The sequence below is a fragment of the Amphibalanus amphitrite genome, unplaced genomic scaffold (assembly GCF_019059575.1).
Source record: "Amphibalanus amphitrite isolate SeventyFive unplaced genomic scaffold, NRLGWU_Aamphi_draft 000068F_arrow, whole genome shotgun sequence".
In the NCBI taxonomy this organism is placed as follows: domain Eukaryota; kingdom Metazoa; phylum Arthropoda; class Thecostraca; order Balanomorpha; family Balanidae; genus Amphibalanus; species Amphibalanus amphitrite.
This window is the reverse complement of record NW_024881564.1, coordinates 102,321-116,877: the sequence shown is the minus strand read 5'-3', so window position 1 is coordinate 116,877 and position 14,557 is coordinate 102,321. Positions and strand designations below refer to the sequence as shown.

The 14,557-nt window shown below is 55.9% G+C and overlaps 1 protein-coding gene across 6 annotated transcripts in view; it reads right to left on the bottom strand.

Moving 5' to 3' along the window:
- Nucleotides 1–2,433: 2,433 nt before the first annotated feature.
- Nucleotides 2,434–14,557, bottom strand: part of LOC122378924 (signaling mucin HKR1-like) — a 32,771-nt gene continuing 20,647 nt past the window's right edge. For all 6 annotated transcript variants that reach the window (XM_043360594.1, XM_043360596.1, XM_043360595.1 and 3 more), the window contains 3 exons: nt 8,075–8,214; nt 3,979–6,883; nt 2,434–3,642 (listed from right to left, as the gene is read on the bottom strand). In XM_043360594.1, the coding sequence (XP_043216529.1) occupies nt 3,284–3,642; nt 3,979–6,883; nt 8,075–8,214 (3,404 nt within the window). In that variant the 3' untranslated portion in view covers nt 2,434–3,283. The remainder of the gene's footprint in view (nt 3,643–3,978; nt 6,884–8,074; nt 8,215–14,557) is intronic.

Genomic DNA, 14,557 nt, shown 5'->3' with positions numbered 1-14,557 from the left:
AAAGACAGTGGCCTATTAGACTTGCACGTCTTCTGATAGTGCTTTGTTGAAGCCTTGATTTTTAGTATGTAAGTGCTTGATCCGAATACGACGGAACTTCAGTGACCAGCTCAGTGAGCACTGAGCGTGCAGCTGAGACGATCGAGCAGGCAGTCGTGAATGTGATAAGGTTGAATGGATTCAATTGCTTGGATATCACCGTCTGCATCGCATGTTAACCAGGGCATTAAAGAGTTTAGAGTCATCTAAAGATGTTAACCCTCGCCAGATCTATTGGTTTTCTATATACGCGACGGTCGAAGGGGGGAGGGTTGATTGGTACGACCATCCTCACCATTTCGCCCCTGATGAAGCTAAAGCCCCGCAGAAAGAACGAGCGTGTGTGCCGTTACGTGATGCAGCGACTGGTACCCAGTTTTAAGGTCTCGGGTCTACCGGTAACCTTTGAGGTCAGGTCCAGTGGCCCTAGGCATGGGCTCGGCTACTTATAAATAAATTCGCAGAAAATGGCCGCTGAGCCGCGATTTTGGTACCATCGTGTTCGCCTCGCTCAAGCGCGTCGAATGATATACTTTTTCTTCGGTTGATGTCAACTACAGATGTTGACCTCGGGTCAAGGACAGGTCAGAGCTCCCCAGGTCACGAAATTGGTCAAAGGAGGTTATATTGCGTATTATGTGATTCGGCTGGTTTTCCCGAGTCCATTAGTGACTTCCCCGACTCGCTAGCTTAATTTGATCGGGAGTTATTGACGAAAAGCTATCATGACCCTAGTGACGTCATAACTGACGTGACACAAGGTCAACAATGCAAAAGTGAACCAAATGACCTTTCAATGAGTGCATGGAATCACGATTTTGTGTGATTTAGACAGTCTGAGTCTGAGATCGTTCCCGGCGCTAAAATAACAGTTTTTGTTTTCCCCATTCACTTATAATGGTGAGGTCACGTGATCGACCTGACCTCATGTGACCTTTAAGGAAAATCCTATCCGGGCATACTAGACCTCTAGAGCATACTAGATCCTGTAAGTTTCATCTTCCTGTGAAAGCTGCCATGGCACTGACAGCGTTGCGATGTTGCACTTTGCAGCATCTGAGGACCGCACTTTGCAGCATCTGAGGACCGTGTAGAGGTTCACTTATGACTCCTTAGGTCAGTGACCTGACCTGACCGGAAAATGCAGTTGCCGTGTCACAGGATTCGGCCCAGCTTGAAGCAACGGTCAGGTATGCCAAGTTTCAACTCCATCACCGGCGTGTTCCGGACTATCGCGAAAAAAAAATATTTGATTGGCGGCATCCGCCACCCCCCCCCCCCCCCCTCGGCCGGCGAGGGTTAAGGTGATCGTTCATTAGATCGTATCATAACATAAATTACCTACATTCTAATGTATTAAACCTTTATTACCTACATTAGTGAATACAACATTTTACCTCGGCACAATTCATCGCGAGCATTGCGAACATGAAAATAAACTAACCGAAGTCGAGTTACGCTCGCTTCGCTCGCTCCGTAATAACTGCATTTTTCACCATTGACAGTGCATTAAGAGTTGCAGGTGGTGACAAAAAATTTGCATCTTAACTGATAACTCTTACTGACGTGATGGCCAGCGCATTTGCCGAAGGTGTCCCTGGTGCGGTCGTACATTAGCTCTAACTAAATTTCTCTCGCTAGATGTCACTACAAACGAACGCCTGAACGATGCTGTGCCGCAAGACAGTAATAGTTATTTGCTGGTCAATAGATGGCGCTAGCTGTACCACTTCGCTGTAGGATCGTCTGCCTGCACCCAGCGCTGGCGCATTTTGATTTACTGTTTCGTCACTCGGATCTCATTTACTAATCGATGTCTGATTATCTGATTAATAATCATGACTGATGCCGGAAGGAGTCCCATTAATTAACGATGACAACTCAGCACCGAACTATCCACGAGTCACGACTTTCAGAGCCTGGGCGGTTTATAAGAACAAACTCATTCTTTTAGTCATAACTCTACGGTGACGTCTCAGACATTGACCAACGTATTTTATGAAGTAGTATTATTCATCATTAGCTCTAATTAAGCAGAAAACTTCACAAACTTTGATCATTTTGCCGCCCCTTGAGTTGGCAGAAGCTTACCAACCATACAGGGTAAATCGGTTTTAGCTCATATTTTCGCTACCTCTATTGCTTATTCTAACATATTATCCTGAAAATGGTTGTCTTATCTATTTTGTGTCCCTAATCCATCATTAATCCCGGTAAAAAGTTATTCCCTCTATTTTCCCCGAAGCGTCATCAATGTTGCCCAAATATCAAAACTCGCCATTGTTAGAACATCCTATATCGGCAACCTTGCTTGGAGCCACGCCTGTCAAAAATGCAATATCAATATGAATCACCAGACAACAGATGCCCTCCTCGAATGCAGCAGAAAACAGCTCAAAAACTAGTTCTGTATATTGGGCTTTGCTGAAATATAATAGTAGTAAAACACATAACACGATTTGTGGGGCGGCGTTGGGCCGCGAGCAGCCTTCATTGCGGACGGTTCCTTGCCGATGGAAGACCGAACGAAGCGAAAAATCGAGCCGACGCGACACGACAGACTGTGTGACCAGCAGAGGCGGTTGAAAACGGTGCGGACGCGGCACAGAAGGCACAAGCCCCACGTGAGTCGCCCGGACGGAAACGGCGAACAGTAGCGTGCACACAGCGCCAGAGCGCGCAAAGACCGCGCCGGTGACGATAAAACGGGCGTGCGGCGGTCCAGCGGACGCTGCCGACGCTTTTCACACCTGGCGAGCACAGCATGAACTAGAGCTTCTTCGCCTCGCCGCTGGCGCGCAAGCCGACACATCCAGACGCCAACAATGCAGCAGACTTCAGTAAAATACGTTTTACAACACATGTGAAAATAGCGCGCTTCCAACGGCAACGCCCCAAGGCGGCGCACCTGCCCGACAGCCGCCTCCGCGCTCCGCGAAGCGGCCGGCAGCGCAGGCACAACACTCATAGGAACTCGCATTCATTCTTTCACAATCACGCTTCGATTCATGCACTCATCGCACAATCACTCACGCACTATTCGCACACATCCTTGGGCGCACGCGCACCACAGTGCAGGGCCAGCGCCCGAGCCCAGCAGTTCTTCGCAGCAATTCACTGCTTCGATGCGACCACGTATCACAAGCGTTTGTGTGTTGACGCGCCTTGCAGGCCATTGTTCGTCACTAGCGCCAATTCGGTGTCAGCGAGCACCAAACAGGGTTCGTGTTCTCTCCTCGGGAGCTCATATGGCCTCGGGGGCCGCCGCAGGCTCGAGGCCAGTCCCCAGCAAGTCTCCCGTTTCCACGTGCGCCGCGGGCTCGTCCACGTGGTCGCCGTTCTCGTGCGGGGCCCCGTTCTCGGTCGGTGAGCCGTTCACGTTGGCCGGTGCGTCTCCAGCGCCATCGGACGGCAGTTTGTCGGACTCCGACACGCAGTCAGCCACGGGCGGCAGCTCTGCCTCCGCGGCCTTTGCAGGCTCCTTGGTGGGTGATTTGGCCTTGCCCGTTTTGGTGGCGGCGGTGCCCGACTTGGTGCGGCCGACCGAGAGTCGGTGGCCGGCCGGTTTCGCCGCCGTGGTGGTCGGCTTCTTGGCTCCGGTGGCTGCGAAAACATAGATGTTAGAGTGTCAAATATACAGCAATACAGCATACCATTACCAATGCGTCACAAAAATGACTTATACTTTTATCTTTAACCATATGAAATGTCCCACGATTGACAAGAGCATAGAGAGGCATTAATGTCAAAAGGTTCGAGAATACGTGTCTGATAATCTGACTAGTGACTATGACATGCACATGAAGCATTAGCGCACTACACACACACACACACACGGAAATACATGCTTGGATATGACATGGAAGAAAAACGAAACAAGAAAGACGAAACATTAGCCTAACACTGTTCACCCCGAAAACTACCAGCCGTATCACTCACCGTTCGCCGGCGCCGCTGTCGAAGACGCAGCCGCCCGGGCCGCCGCGCGGGACGCCATCGTTCCCGTCACCTTGCTGGCCGCCGCAGTCATCTTCACCTCTGCCGGCTTCTTCGGGCCGGCTCCGTTAGTAGTGGCTGCGCGCGGGGTTGGCGCCACTCGTCCCGGGGTGGTCTTAGTGGCCGCTCCCGGCGCTGGGCGAGCGGGCTTTGGTGCAGCGGTCCTCGCCGAGGTGGGTTTCGGCGCGGCGGGTTTGGCTGCGGCCGGTTTGGTGGGGGATTTGTGTGTAGTGGTGGCGGTGGTAGCGGGACGGGTGGTGCCCGAGGCTGACCGGGCAGTGGGGGCCTTGGGAGCGCCGCTGGCGGCAGGACGGGCGGCCGTCGTCCGCGCCGCGGAGGGAGCCGCGCCCACCCGGCTGGCAGCCGTCTTTGTAGGAGAGGTGGTCGCCCTCGCAGCGCCCACTGCCGGCTTAGCGGCAGCACCGGTGGTCGTTTTGGTCCCCGTGCCAGAGGCCGTTTTCGACAAAGCCGGCCGGGCGGCGGTCGTCTTGGCCGCGGTCGGTCGCGGAGCGGCGGTCGAAGCAGCCGGTTTGGGCGCAGGTTTCGCAGCGGCGGTGCGAGCCGCCGTTGTCGCCGTCGGCTTGGGACTCGCCTTGGCAGCCGGTGTCTTCGCCGCTGTGGTCTTCGTAGGAGAGGTCCGCGCGGCCACTGCCACCTTAGCGGCGGTGCGAGCAGTGGCAGGAGACGCGGGTTTCGCCGCCGTGCCAGTCGTCGGCCGGGTAGATTTGGTCGCAGTCGGCTTGGCCTTGCTGGCGGCGGCACCGGGTTTGGTTTTGGTGGCAGCGGCGGCAGATTTGGGCTTGTCGGCGGGTTTCTTCTCCGCAGCGTCTGCTGTCGAGCCGGTGACTGTGGCAGCCACAGCAGCAGCGGCGCCGGCCGCGGAGGCCAGGACGGCGCCCACAGTGGCGGCCGCTGCCTCGCGCAGACCGGCCGTCTCCTCCGCTGCCGTCTCTGCGGCACTCTCCAGCTGCTCCGAACCAGACTGAGCCGCCTCCTCCGCCTTCTTGACCGCCTGTTCCGCCATATCCTCAGCCTTCCCAGTCGCCAGCTCAGCCATGTTCTCGGCCTCCTCAGCAGCGTTTTCAACCTTCTCCGCCGCTTGTTCGGACAAGGTGTCTGCCGTCTCAGCCACCTTTTCTGCCTTCTCCGCCGACTGTTCCGCTACGTCCTCCGCCTGGCCAGACGACTGTTCCAGCAGGTTCTCCGCCTTTCCTGCGGCCTGTTCCAAGAAGTCCTCCGCCTTCGCTACACCCTGCTCCGTAGACTCCACTACCTGTTCCACCATGTCGTTTGCCTGCCCCGCCGCCTGTTCCAAGAAGTTATCCGCCTTCCCTGCACCCTGTTCCGCAGATTCCGCTGCCTGCTCCACCATGTCGTTTGCCTGCCCCGCCGCCTGTTCCAAGAAGTTCTCCGCCTTCCCTGCGGTTTGTTCCGCAGACTCCGCTGCCTGTTCCGCCATATCGTTTGCCTGCCCCGCCGCCTGTTCCAAGAAGGTCTCCGCCTTCCCCGCTGCTTCCTCCACCGTATCGTTTGCCTCACCAGCCGCCTGCTGCAAGAAGTCCTCCGCCTGTCCTGCCGAGTGCTCCGCAGAGTTCGCGGCTGACGAAGTGAAACGCTCCGCCTCATCAGCGGCTGACTGTAGCGTCTCTTCCAGTCCTCGCGCGGCGGAGTCTGCCGCACCCTCCACCTTCGCCAGTCCAGCGTTGGCCGCATCGCCAGCCGCATTGAGCGCATCATTTGTCGCCTCCTGCGCCTCCTCTGCGCCTTCCTGCACTGCCGAGTCGGCTTCGGCCGCTTTGGCGGCGGCCGCCTCCTGCGCAGATGTCAGACTGTCCTCGATCTGGTGGACCAGCGCAGACGCTCCCTCGCTCAGCTGAGAGAGGAAGCCGGGCTGATCGGACGGCGTCTGGGCCGCTGCGTCTCCAGCCTTCTCCTCTCCAGCGTCCGCCGAGGGCTCGGCCGCGGAGACGCGCCCCATGCCCTCTTGGATGCCCTCCTGAATGCCCTCCTGGATCTGATGCGCCAGAGAAGACACACCGCCAGACAGCTGTGAGAAAAAGTCGCCGCCCTCTCCGGCAGATGGCTCCTTTGTAGGCTCCGCCGCTGCGTCTGTTGTAGCGTCCCCAGCCTTCTCAGGCTCATCAGACGTGTAGGCAGCAGTGACCGTGTCCTGAACCTGGTGAACAAAGTCCGTGACGCCGGCGCTGAACTGAGACAGCAGGTCCACGCCCTGGTCCTGCTTCCCCTCGGCGGTTTCGGAAGTCTGCTTGGTCACCGGCGCCGCGTCTTGCGTCTCACCGGAAGGCTGTTCGGCAGCCGGATTGGCGGCGTGGTCCATACCCTCCTGAATGCCCTCCTGAATGCCCCTTTGGATTTGCTGCGTCAGTGACGAGACGCCCTCGCCGAGCTGGGAGAAGAAGTCAGTACCCTGGCCCTCCGCCGGTTGCTCCGTCGCCTCTCCCGCAGCTGGTTGAGACGACTCCTCAGTCTGAAGCTCAGCCTGCTGTTCAGCCATCTTCTCCGCCGACCTCTCGGCGACAGCAGCGATACTCTCCTCTAGCTGCTCGGCAAACGCAGAGATCCCACCGCTCAGACGCGCCAGGATCTCGTCCGTCGACGACGTCCCGCCAGCCTCGGCCACGCCCTCCTGGCCGTACTCGTACTCCTCTGCCGGGACGGCAGCAGCGGGCGGCTGACCGGGCACGAACTCTGCCGCGCCGGGGTTCAGGTCGTGACCGGCGGGCGTGAACTCGGCGGCAGCGGGGTTCAGAGGCGAGCCGGGCTCGGCACCTCCTCCGGACTCCATGGCGCAGGCTCCGGAGGCCACAGGCGTCACCGACACGGGCGTCTGTGGACAGAGAGAAGCAGGGATCAGTACCGACTCCAGAGGTCTAAGGTCATCGTCACATGCGTCTACCGAAAGGGAGAAACACGCTGTCAGCCGGGAACGGATAGTTAAATGCTTCTCTGTCAGCCACACGCATCAGCCTTCATGACAGTCGATATCATGGACTTCACAGAAGCATATATCACCGCTGAGACTCAGCGATAAACGGAACATCTATCTCGATTGGCGATACTGTTCGACAGGGGATTACCATTTAAATTGGGTGGTCTCAAGGCCATTGACATCGAAGTTGTAAATGACCTGATACGATCAGATTAGCTGACAATAACTTTGTTCCACTGGGCCACTAATATCGAGCGAAGATAATTATTTTGAATAGCCGATATTCGATTTTCACACTTCACATAACAACACACACAACAGTACCCTAAAACACAAATCACCACACCCTTCATATCACCGCCCCTACAAAAAAAGTCCCGTCACCCACTCCCCTCCCCCTCTCACACACACAACGGAACATATGTGGCCAGTCACAAAAAAGCGACACCGTCCACCGCAAAAACCACCCTCCTATGTTCACAGTCAGGGTGCAGAGAGAAGCGGGTCGACCCCACCCGGGCCCGAGCGGGGGCGGGCGCGCTCTAGCTAGACACGGACAAAGCAGCGACATGTCTGACCGTGCCGCGGCGCACCGCGGGGGGTGGCGAATGCGGCGCACGAGCGCCAAAAAAGGCGCGTCTCTCGGGACGAGCGGCGCGATAGAATACGGAGAGCGTGATGCCGGGATGTGAGGGACGGAGACGTAAACGGAGCGAAGCCACAGACCGGCCACCAAAACGGGTGGAGATTTATCGAGACGGAGTGACTCAGGGGTAGAGAGGTTACTGGCAGAATTAGATGCGGGCAAGCGTGGCGCTTCCCTAAGGTCAGGTTTAATGCTTTGCTGTAGGCCAGCTATTGCACATTTAAGTAGGTAGGACATGTGCATTCGACTTACACTTGGCATCTTCCTCTGACTGACCTATCTTGTAAATACTGAACACCTCTGACCCACAACTGTCCCCTCTTGCCCACACACCCTCCCTGACCCCACGGCCGACATTTCTGACGCTGCCCCCGCCCTCCTGGACCCCACGGCCTCCCTCACTGATCCCACACCCTCCCTGTCCCCACAGCCTCCTCTCTGACCTTGGTCACCGCTCCGCTGGGGCTGACGTCGACGTAGCTCCACTGGGCGTCCTCCTCGCTACTCGAGTCGTCGTCGTCGTCTTCCACTACGTCACTGTCCACCTCCTGCAGGCCGTCGATCTCGGATAGCACGTTATCCACTGAAATGGAAACGAAAAACATGGCTTAGCTAACGGTGCTACAGGGATGTATTTTTTTTTCAGCAGATCACGACCAGCGTATGGTCTTCATGACACACAGAAGTGAGATGTTAATGAAGATGAATATGGGTTATTATTCAAATTCTAGTCCCCCTTGTTCCGAGGGACTTTTTGTAAAAAGGTTCACGATCAGCGGCGGACACACACATCAGGTCGCTCATGCGTGATACAGACGTCAAAAACGTTCACAGAATAACGCGGATGGCGTCAGGGAAGAGGGCGATCCTTTTCCAGGGCATAAACGCTCGACGACAAAAGTGGACAGTGTCCTGCCTTGTGATATAAGGCGACGCTACTCCTCGCTGAGATCTGGTGCCTGTTGCTCGATATGGCAGCACCTGGTTATTCCACCTGATCCAACTTGCTACATACATAATTCCACAGACGCATTGTGCAAAGTTCAAATGATATTCCGCGCAGCACTGCATCATGCATGTATTAATGTATTCACCACACGATTCCCAAACCTGACCGAAACCGCAAAGGATCCTGAATCCCTCATCTCTCCAAGCGCACCAACTTTTTGATAAAATTTGCCTCCCCACATCAACCAAAAGCAGCGAGAAAGGTCCGGCCCAGCCTTCTTTCACTACATATCTGCATTGTCCTACCATCATCCCTACTCCCACGTCAAAATATCTCCGTTCTGAGGTCAGCCTCCGCCCTGCCTCACTAGCTGAGCTCCGACATCAAACGGTGGCCGACGGGCCGGTAACGTACCGACATTCACCCCACATCCGCCGGGGAGGGGGAGGGGAGGGGGGCGGAGAGGTGACCTTCACAACTCGGCTCACCTGTGGTCAGCACTGGGGCGTGGGGGGGAGGGGGAGAGAGGGGGAGCGGAGGAGAGATGGGGCTGCACGACCACTACCAGCCACACAATAACGTATAGAAGGCAGCCGCGCAGGCGGCAAGCGAAGGCATAAAATAGAATCAGGCTTGGTCGAGAAACGCCAAAATAATGACCATAGATAAGACGGAAGTCGAATGGTGGTTGGGTTGACGTATGTAAATAAGTACAGAGGCGAGAAGCGAAGATCAATTTACACATTTACACATGACTTGGACTTTACTTACTTAGAACAAACTCGCCTTCCTTTTGCCCTAGCTCAGATCAGAGCAGACCCTACTCCCTCAGTACAGTCCCGTTCACGTCTCATCAAGTTCGATCACACGCTCCTCTAGTTCAGCAGGAGCAGCAATAATTCAAACCCCAACCGCTCTGCTCCCCTGCCTCGTACCCATCTACCCAGTGAGCCGGAAGCCTCGCCGAGACGCCGACAGGGCACCGGGCCGCCGGGTTCGCTCGTCGGCTGTCCCCAGCACAATCCAACCATCCATCGTGCTGCTAACGTGCCTCGCCGCCAGTCGGCAAAATGCGAGACAAAAACGACACGTGCGGTGGGCAAAACCAGCGCAAGGCGCACGACTGGGCTGTGTAGAGAGTGGAGGGAGGGGAGAGAGAGAGAGAGAGGATAACGGGAGCATGCCGAAAAACGAAGGGGATTGGAAGACGCCGAGAGGGGTTTAGCAATGCTGAGTAGGTTCAGCACGCGGCTGAGCTAAACTTACTAGCGGTACACACCGGGTGAACACAGTTACCTTGACAACAGACAGTAAACAGTACAGGAACTATGTCGCTCGCTGTCACGCAGGCATTGACGTGCATAGCATGACGAGGAGCGTACAAAACAAAACAGAGCGCCTGTCTAGACGGCATTCCGTTGGCGGTTCGCAGTTCATTCGCCCCTACAGACACTGACCTGTGACCTCTACCCCGCCTCCAGACCAGATCCGTGACCCGTGCCACATTTGGCGGAGAGTCACAGAGGCCAGACCGCCCACGCCATTCGCTGTCTAGCTGTTCCGACACCACACCCGAGCGGTGGAGCGGTGGAACGCCAAAGGAAGCCGAATGTACCGAATCCGAATGTACCAGCACCGCTTGAGCAGAAGACTCGAGGAATAAAATCTCACCAGCGACAGTAAAACACAAGGAGCCCAACAACTACTCCCTACATCCGTAAAACACTAATTAACAGAAAGCACTTAGACACAGTGCATTCCGTCTTGCCATAACCGCATACCGCTAGGGAAGCAACAAACGGAATGCCAAAGCCAGGGTGGCGGCGCCACCGTCGCGCCCGCCACGTCCGCTCCGCCTTGGGGTCACCCGGGTCATGTGACGTTCCGTGACCCCGTCGACCCGGCCCAGCTGACCCGACCGAGCCCACCACAGGCACGGCCGGACCGATAACCCGTCCGGGTCACAGGCCGACACAGAATACCCGCCGAGGACCACGTCATAGCGGTCATGGTGATGGTAGCGGGCATCTGCACGCGTTTAAAAGTCCGCTCAGCAACGCGACGGCACCAGAGGTCAGCGTCTCGGCAGGCCGGTCATGGTATTCATGAGGGGCTAGGCCGACACAGGCGCGGCGGGGACGGTATGGGGCGCTCCACCGCCACGCCGCCGCGGCAGAAAAGAGTGCATTGTCTGTCGCCCGTCTGGGTGCGTGTCCTTGGAGCCCGTGAATGGCGGACCGCCGCGACACGGTCGGGCAGCGGTACGGCGCAGGTTTGTCCTCGGCCATTGGAGGAACGCCGAGCGTCTCTTCCTCAGAACCGGCCACCTTTTTAACGGCGGTCCCCGCCGGGGGCTGGGATTTCCTGGCGCTGATATCACGGCGCATGGTGGCCGATAGAGCTTGAGAACGAGAGAGACATGTCTTCTGCAGCAAGCTGTGTTCAGTGGACCCCAGAGGGTGCCTGCGACGAGTCTGAGGGCGATTTGTGAGATCGTCATAACAGCGTCCTTTTAGTGTGCTTTACTGAGTAACGCTCTCGATATGAATACGATGAGCCTCACCGACAAACTTTCCCGATGGTTTCGCCATCGTCCGCTGCAGGGCTCGAATAATCTACCGTGGAAAGGATAACACGACAATATCCGCTATAACTCGATCCGACAGCTCCTTCATAGAATAAAAATCTACAACCGAGCGACCCCGATAGAGGAAGATTAGCGACTAATCTTTTCACTCGGTGTGGACTGGAAACACGGTCGAGTGTCCACAATGTCTGCTGACGCGTCATTCCATGTTGGACAATGTACGACATGGATCGGTCCGCCACTAACACCGTGGCTGAACCCGTGCCCAGGGACAGTGGAGCTCGGGGCCGGTCTGGTGCCATCAGCGCGTCCCACCGACCACCAGAGTCAACACCAGAATCACCAGGTCACCAGAACCTACAGCAATAACCCAGACTGTTTGCGCGACTAACACGTGGAATGCGGGCTATCGGGTGTCCTGCCGACATCCTGTGATGCTTCCCCAACGCGATATTCCAGAAAGAATGCAATTATCGTCCAAAGAATGGTATGCAAGATCACAAAAGCGACGTTCCAGGCTATAGGCCGCATATTACGGACCCATGCTGGACAGTAGACATTCCAACCGGCAGTGCTACAGTCCAGAGTCATATGATGCCAGCTGTAATTGCCGCACAATCCTGGGCCCTGTTTTACTGCACGGCGCCATCGAGCACCAATACCGGTAGCGATAGGCAGCGGCATGCACTGAAGCAGGGCCCTAAATGATGTCCCGGACGCAGGTCTGTCCCAGTACGGCACACACTGCGCTGTGAAGTCAGACCGCGCCCCGGTACGTACCGCCGGTCACTCACCCCGGTCACCTGGGCAGGGCAGGACCGGTCCGACCAGCCGGCCGGCCGGCCGCTCCACCCACGCGACGCGGCGGGGTGGGCTCGCCTACTCTGTCCAAACGCAGCCCGGGGTGAGCTTGGCTACTCTCGGCCAGTCGGACCTTCCACCCACACGGCGGAGCGACTTCTTCTGTAGTCTGGTCAGCCATAGTCAGCCCCAAACGCACGGCGGGACAGGGCAGCCTCTTCTTCCCTCTGACCAGTCACACGGTCAATTCCAGTCACTTCAAAGCCCATATCGCATAAAATGTGGTGGTCACCTCTGTCCGACCAATAGACAAACGATCAATACTTACTTCAACGATCACCCTTCAACGCCCAAGATCAGGAAACTTTCGTCCATTTACGCAATAAAATTACATCTGTTTCTTTCCCAAGGCACAGTTTCCTTTCCTACCTTATCATAAACACAGCCAGTAACCCTTTCATCAACATCCACCATGCAATGCACAGCTTTGCCGATCCGCACAGCCCGTCATGATCAGATCAGCACAGGCACCGGCCACACAAATGTTAGAACTTAAAATATCATATTCCTCCTGCAACATGGCAGACGACACAGCCTATTATATAAGTTTCCATGTGTCAAGTTGATGCAGTCACTTTTCATTCACAACATACGCGATGCTCGTAAGCTGGGAGCACTCCGACGTAAACGCTTGCTTCACTGAAGATCATAAGGCCATAATGGCAATGCAAAACATTGCAAGTATTGGGAGGCATAGGGAGGCTGAATTTCCTTTGGGATAAATCAACTGTTGTGTCGTAAGGTCACAGCACAGGCGCCTTATTCCTGCGTGACTGAATTCCACGCGTCTCTCTCTCCCTCCTCCTCAAACCTGGCAAACCTCAAACAGACCTCAGCGAGCCGTGGAAGGCAAACAGTCCGCTCACACAGCTTCGTCTAGGTAAACGTGCGAACGGCGTACGGCAGCGGTCAGGGTGGGAGCTCCCTGCATTCCACCGGCCCTGCCACCACCGCCGACCGCCACCGCCGCCGCCCCCAGCCGAGCGAACATCAGCGCGGGCTTCCGATCCATCATCGGAGCTCACTTGGGCGGGGGCGCTTAGGCGAGAGCGACGAGCGTTCGGACGCGACTCTGCGGAGGTCAGAGAACTTCGAATTTCAAATTCAGAAGGGCAGCTGGACGATGCTACGGTATGTTCGAAACAATACTCAACTAGCAAGTCTTTAACCAAGAGCCAAACAGGCAGAAGTCAGGAACGCTCATCCTCACGGACTTTATCAGTTATCTCGTGATCTAGGAGGAACCACAAAACAAACCAAACATATCACCAGAACTGCTCTCCATTCATCAGTCACCAAGGAGTGTAGACCTTCAAACCAAAGGATCAATGATCTTTGGTCACAGCTGCTCCCAAATATAACGACCCTCGTCCGATCGCCAGACCCCCTGACGGTGCGCATTGTGAGAGCAGCAGGGGCCGGGTGGGCGTTACACCTGAGCGGCCCAAACAATACCACCTGCAAACAGGGGTCACAGGTGGAGAACGATAGCGGGGGCGGCCGCGGGAACACTTGGCAGTCGTGAACAGAGGACCACCCGACGTCGCTCGATGCAGTGAACCGCACGCAGACGCCGCTTACAGTCCAGCCTTCGCCCTCGCGTGACATACTAAAATTAGCCGAGCCGACACTGCCTGTAAGGCCCTCCCCATTGTCCGCATGGTAAACTGAATTTTCCCTTTTCGCCCCAGTTGTCGGGCACAATATACAGGTTTGAGCGGAATCCAGAGCGGCATAATCTCATGGCAAATACGCTGCATAATCCTTTAGTGTGGAATAACATCCGGATTGAGTTCACATACGTCCATCCCATGTCAATACACATCCAAATACGTCAAACTACTATCGTACATGTACGAGTATGTACGGTCCCCATTGCGTCCTACGGTGCACGGGAAGAAAGTAAGCGGTCAGTAGGTCCGTGAGGATGTGTTTGACGTAACATAGATACCTACCAGAACCGGTATCAGACTCACTCAAGGGAACAAGAACACATGTCGTGTTCCGCATGATCGGCCACACAGGGTAGATAATTAAGCCGTATCCCGGTCGGTTAATTAATTCCGACCCCCACCACAGAGCCGTGTGACCCCAGCCCGTGTCGGACAAATCACAGCCCAACCCATCTAATTAAGCCGGCTGTCAGTTCCGGTTCGGCAGTCATCAGTCACCCGGGCGGGTATCAGTCAATCCAGTGCAGTCGTCCGGCAGATCCACAATACCTCCCGCTGGGTATAGGCAAAAAGGTGAAGGTTGCCGGTATTGAGATGGATGGACAGGAGATGGAAAGGTGAAGACGCCGTGTTGAGATGGATGGACGGGCACGATATCCCGGTATGGATTCACCGGCCGTGACTACACCAGCTCTGGATTGTGTTGCGTGAGAACGAGGTGGACAGATAGCGTGATAAAGAAGACATGCACGAGCGGACGAATCCTCACGAAACGGAACAGCACGAAATCACGACAGTGAGCTACGTCAAATATCCGAAACTCGAGCAAACGGAAAGCATACCGAACAAGATGGGT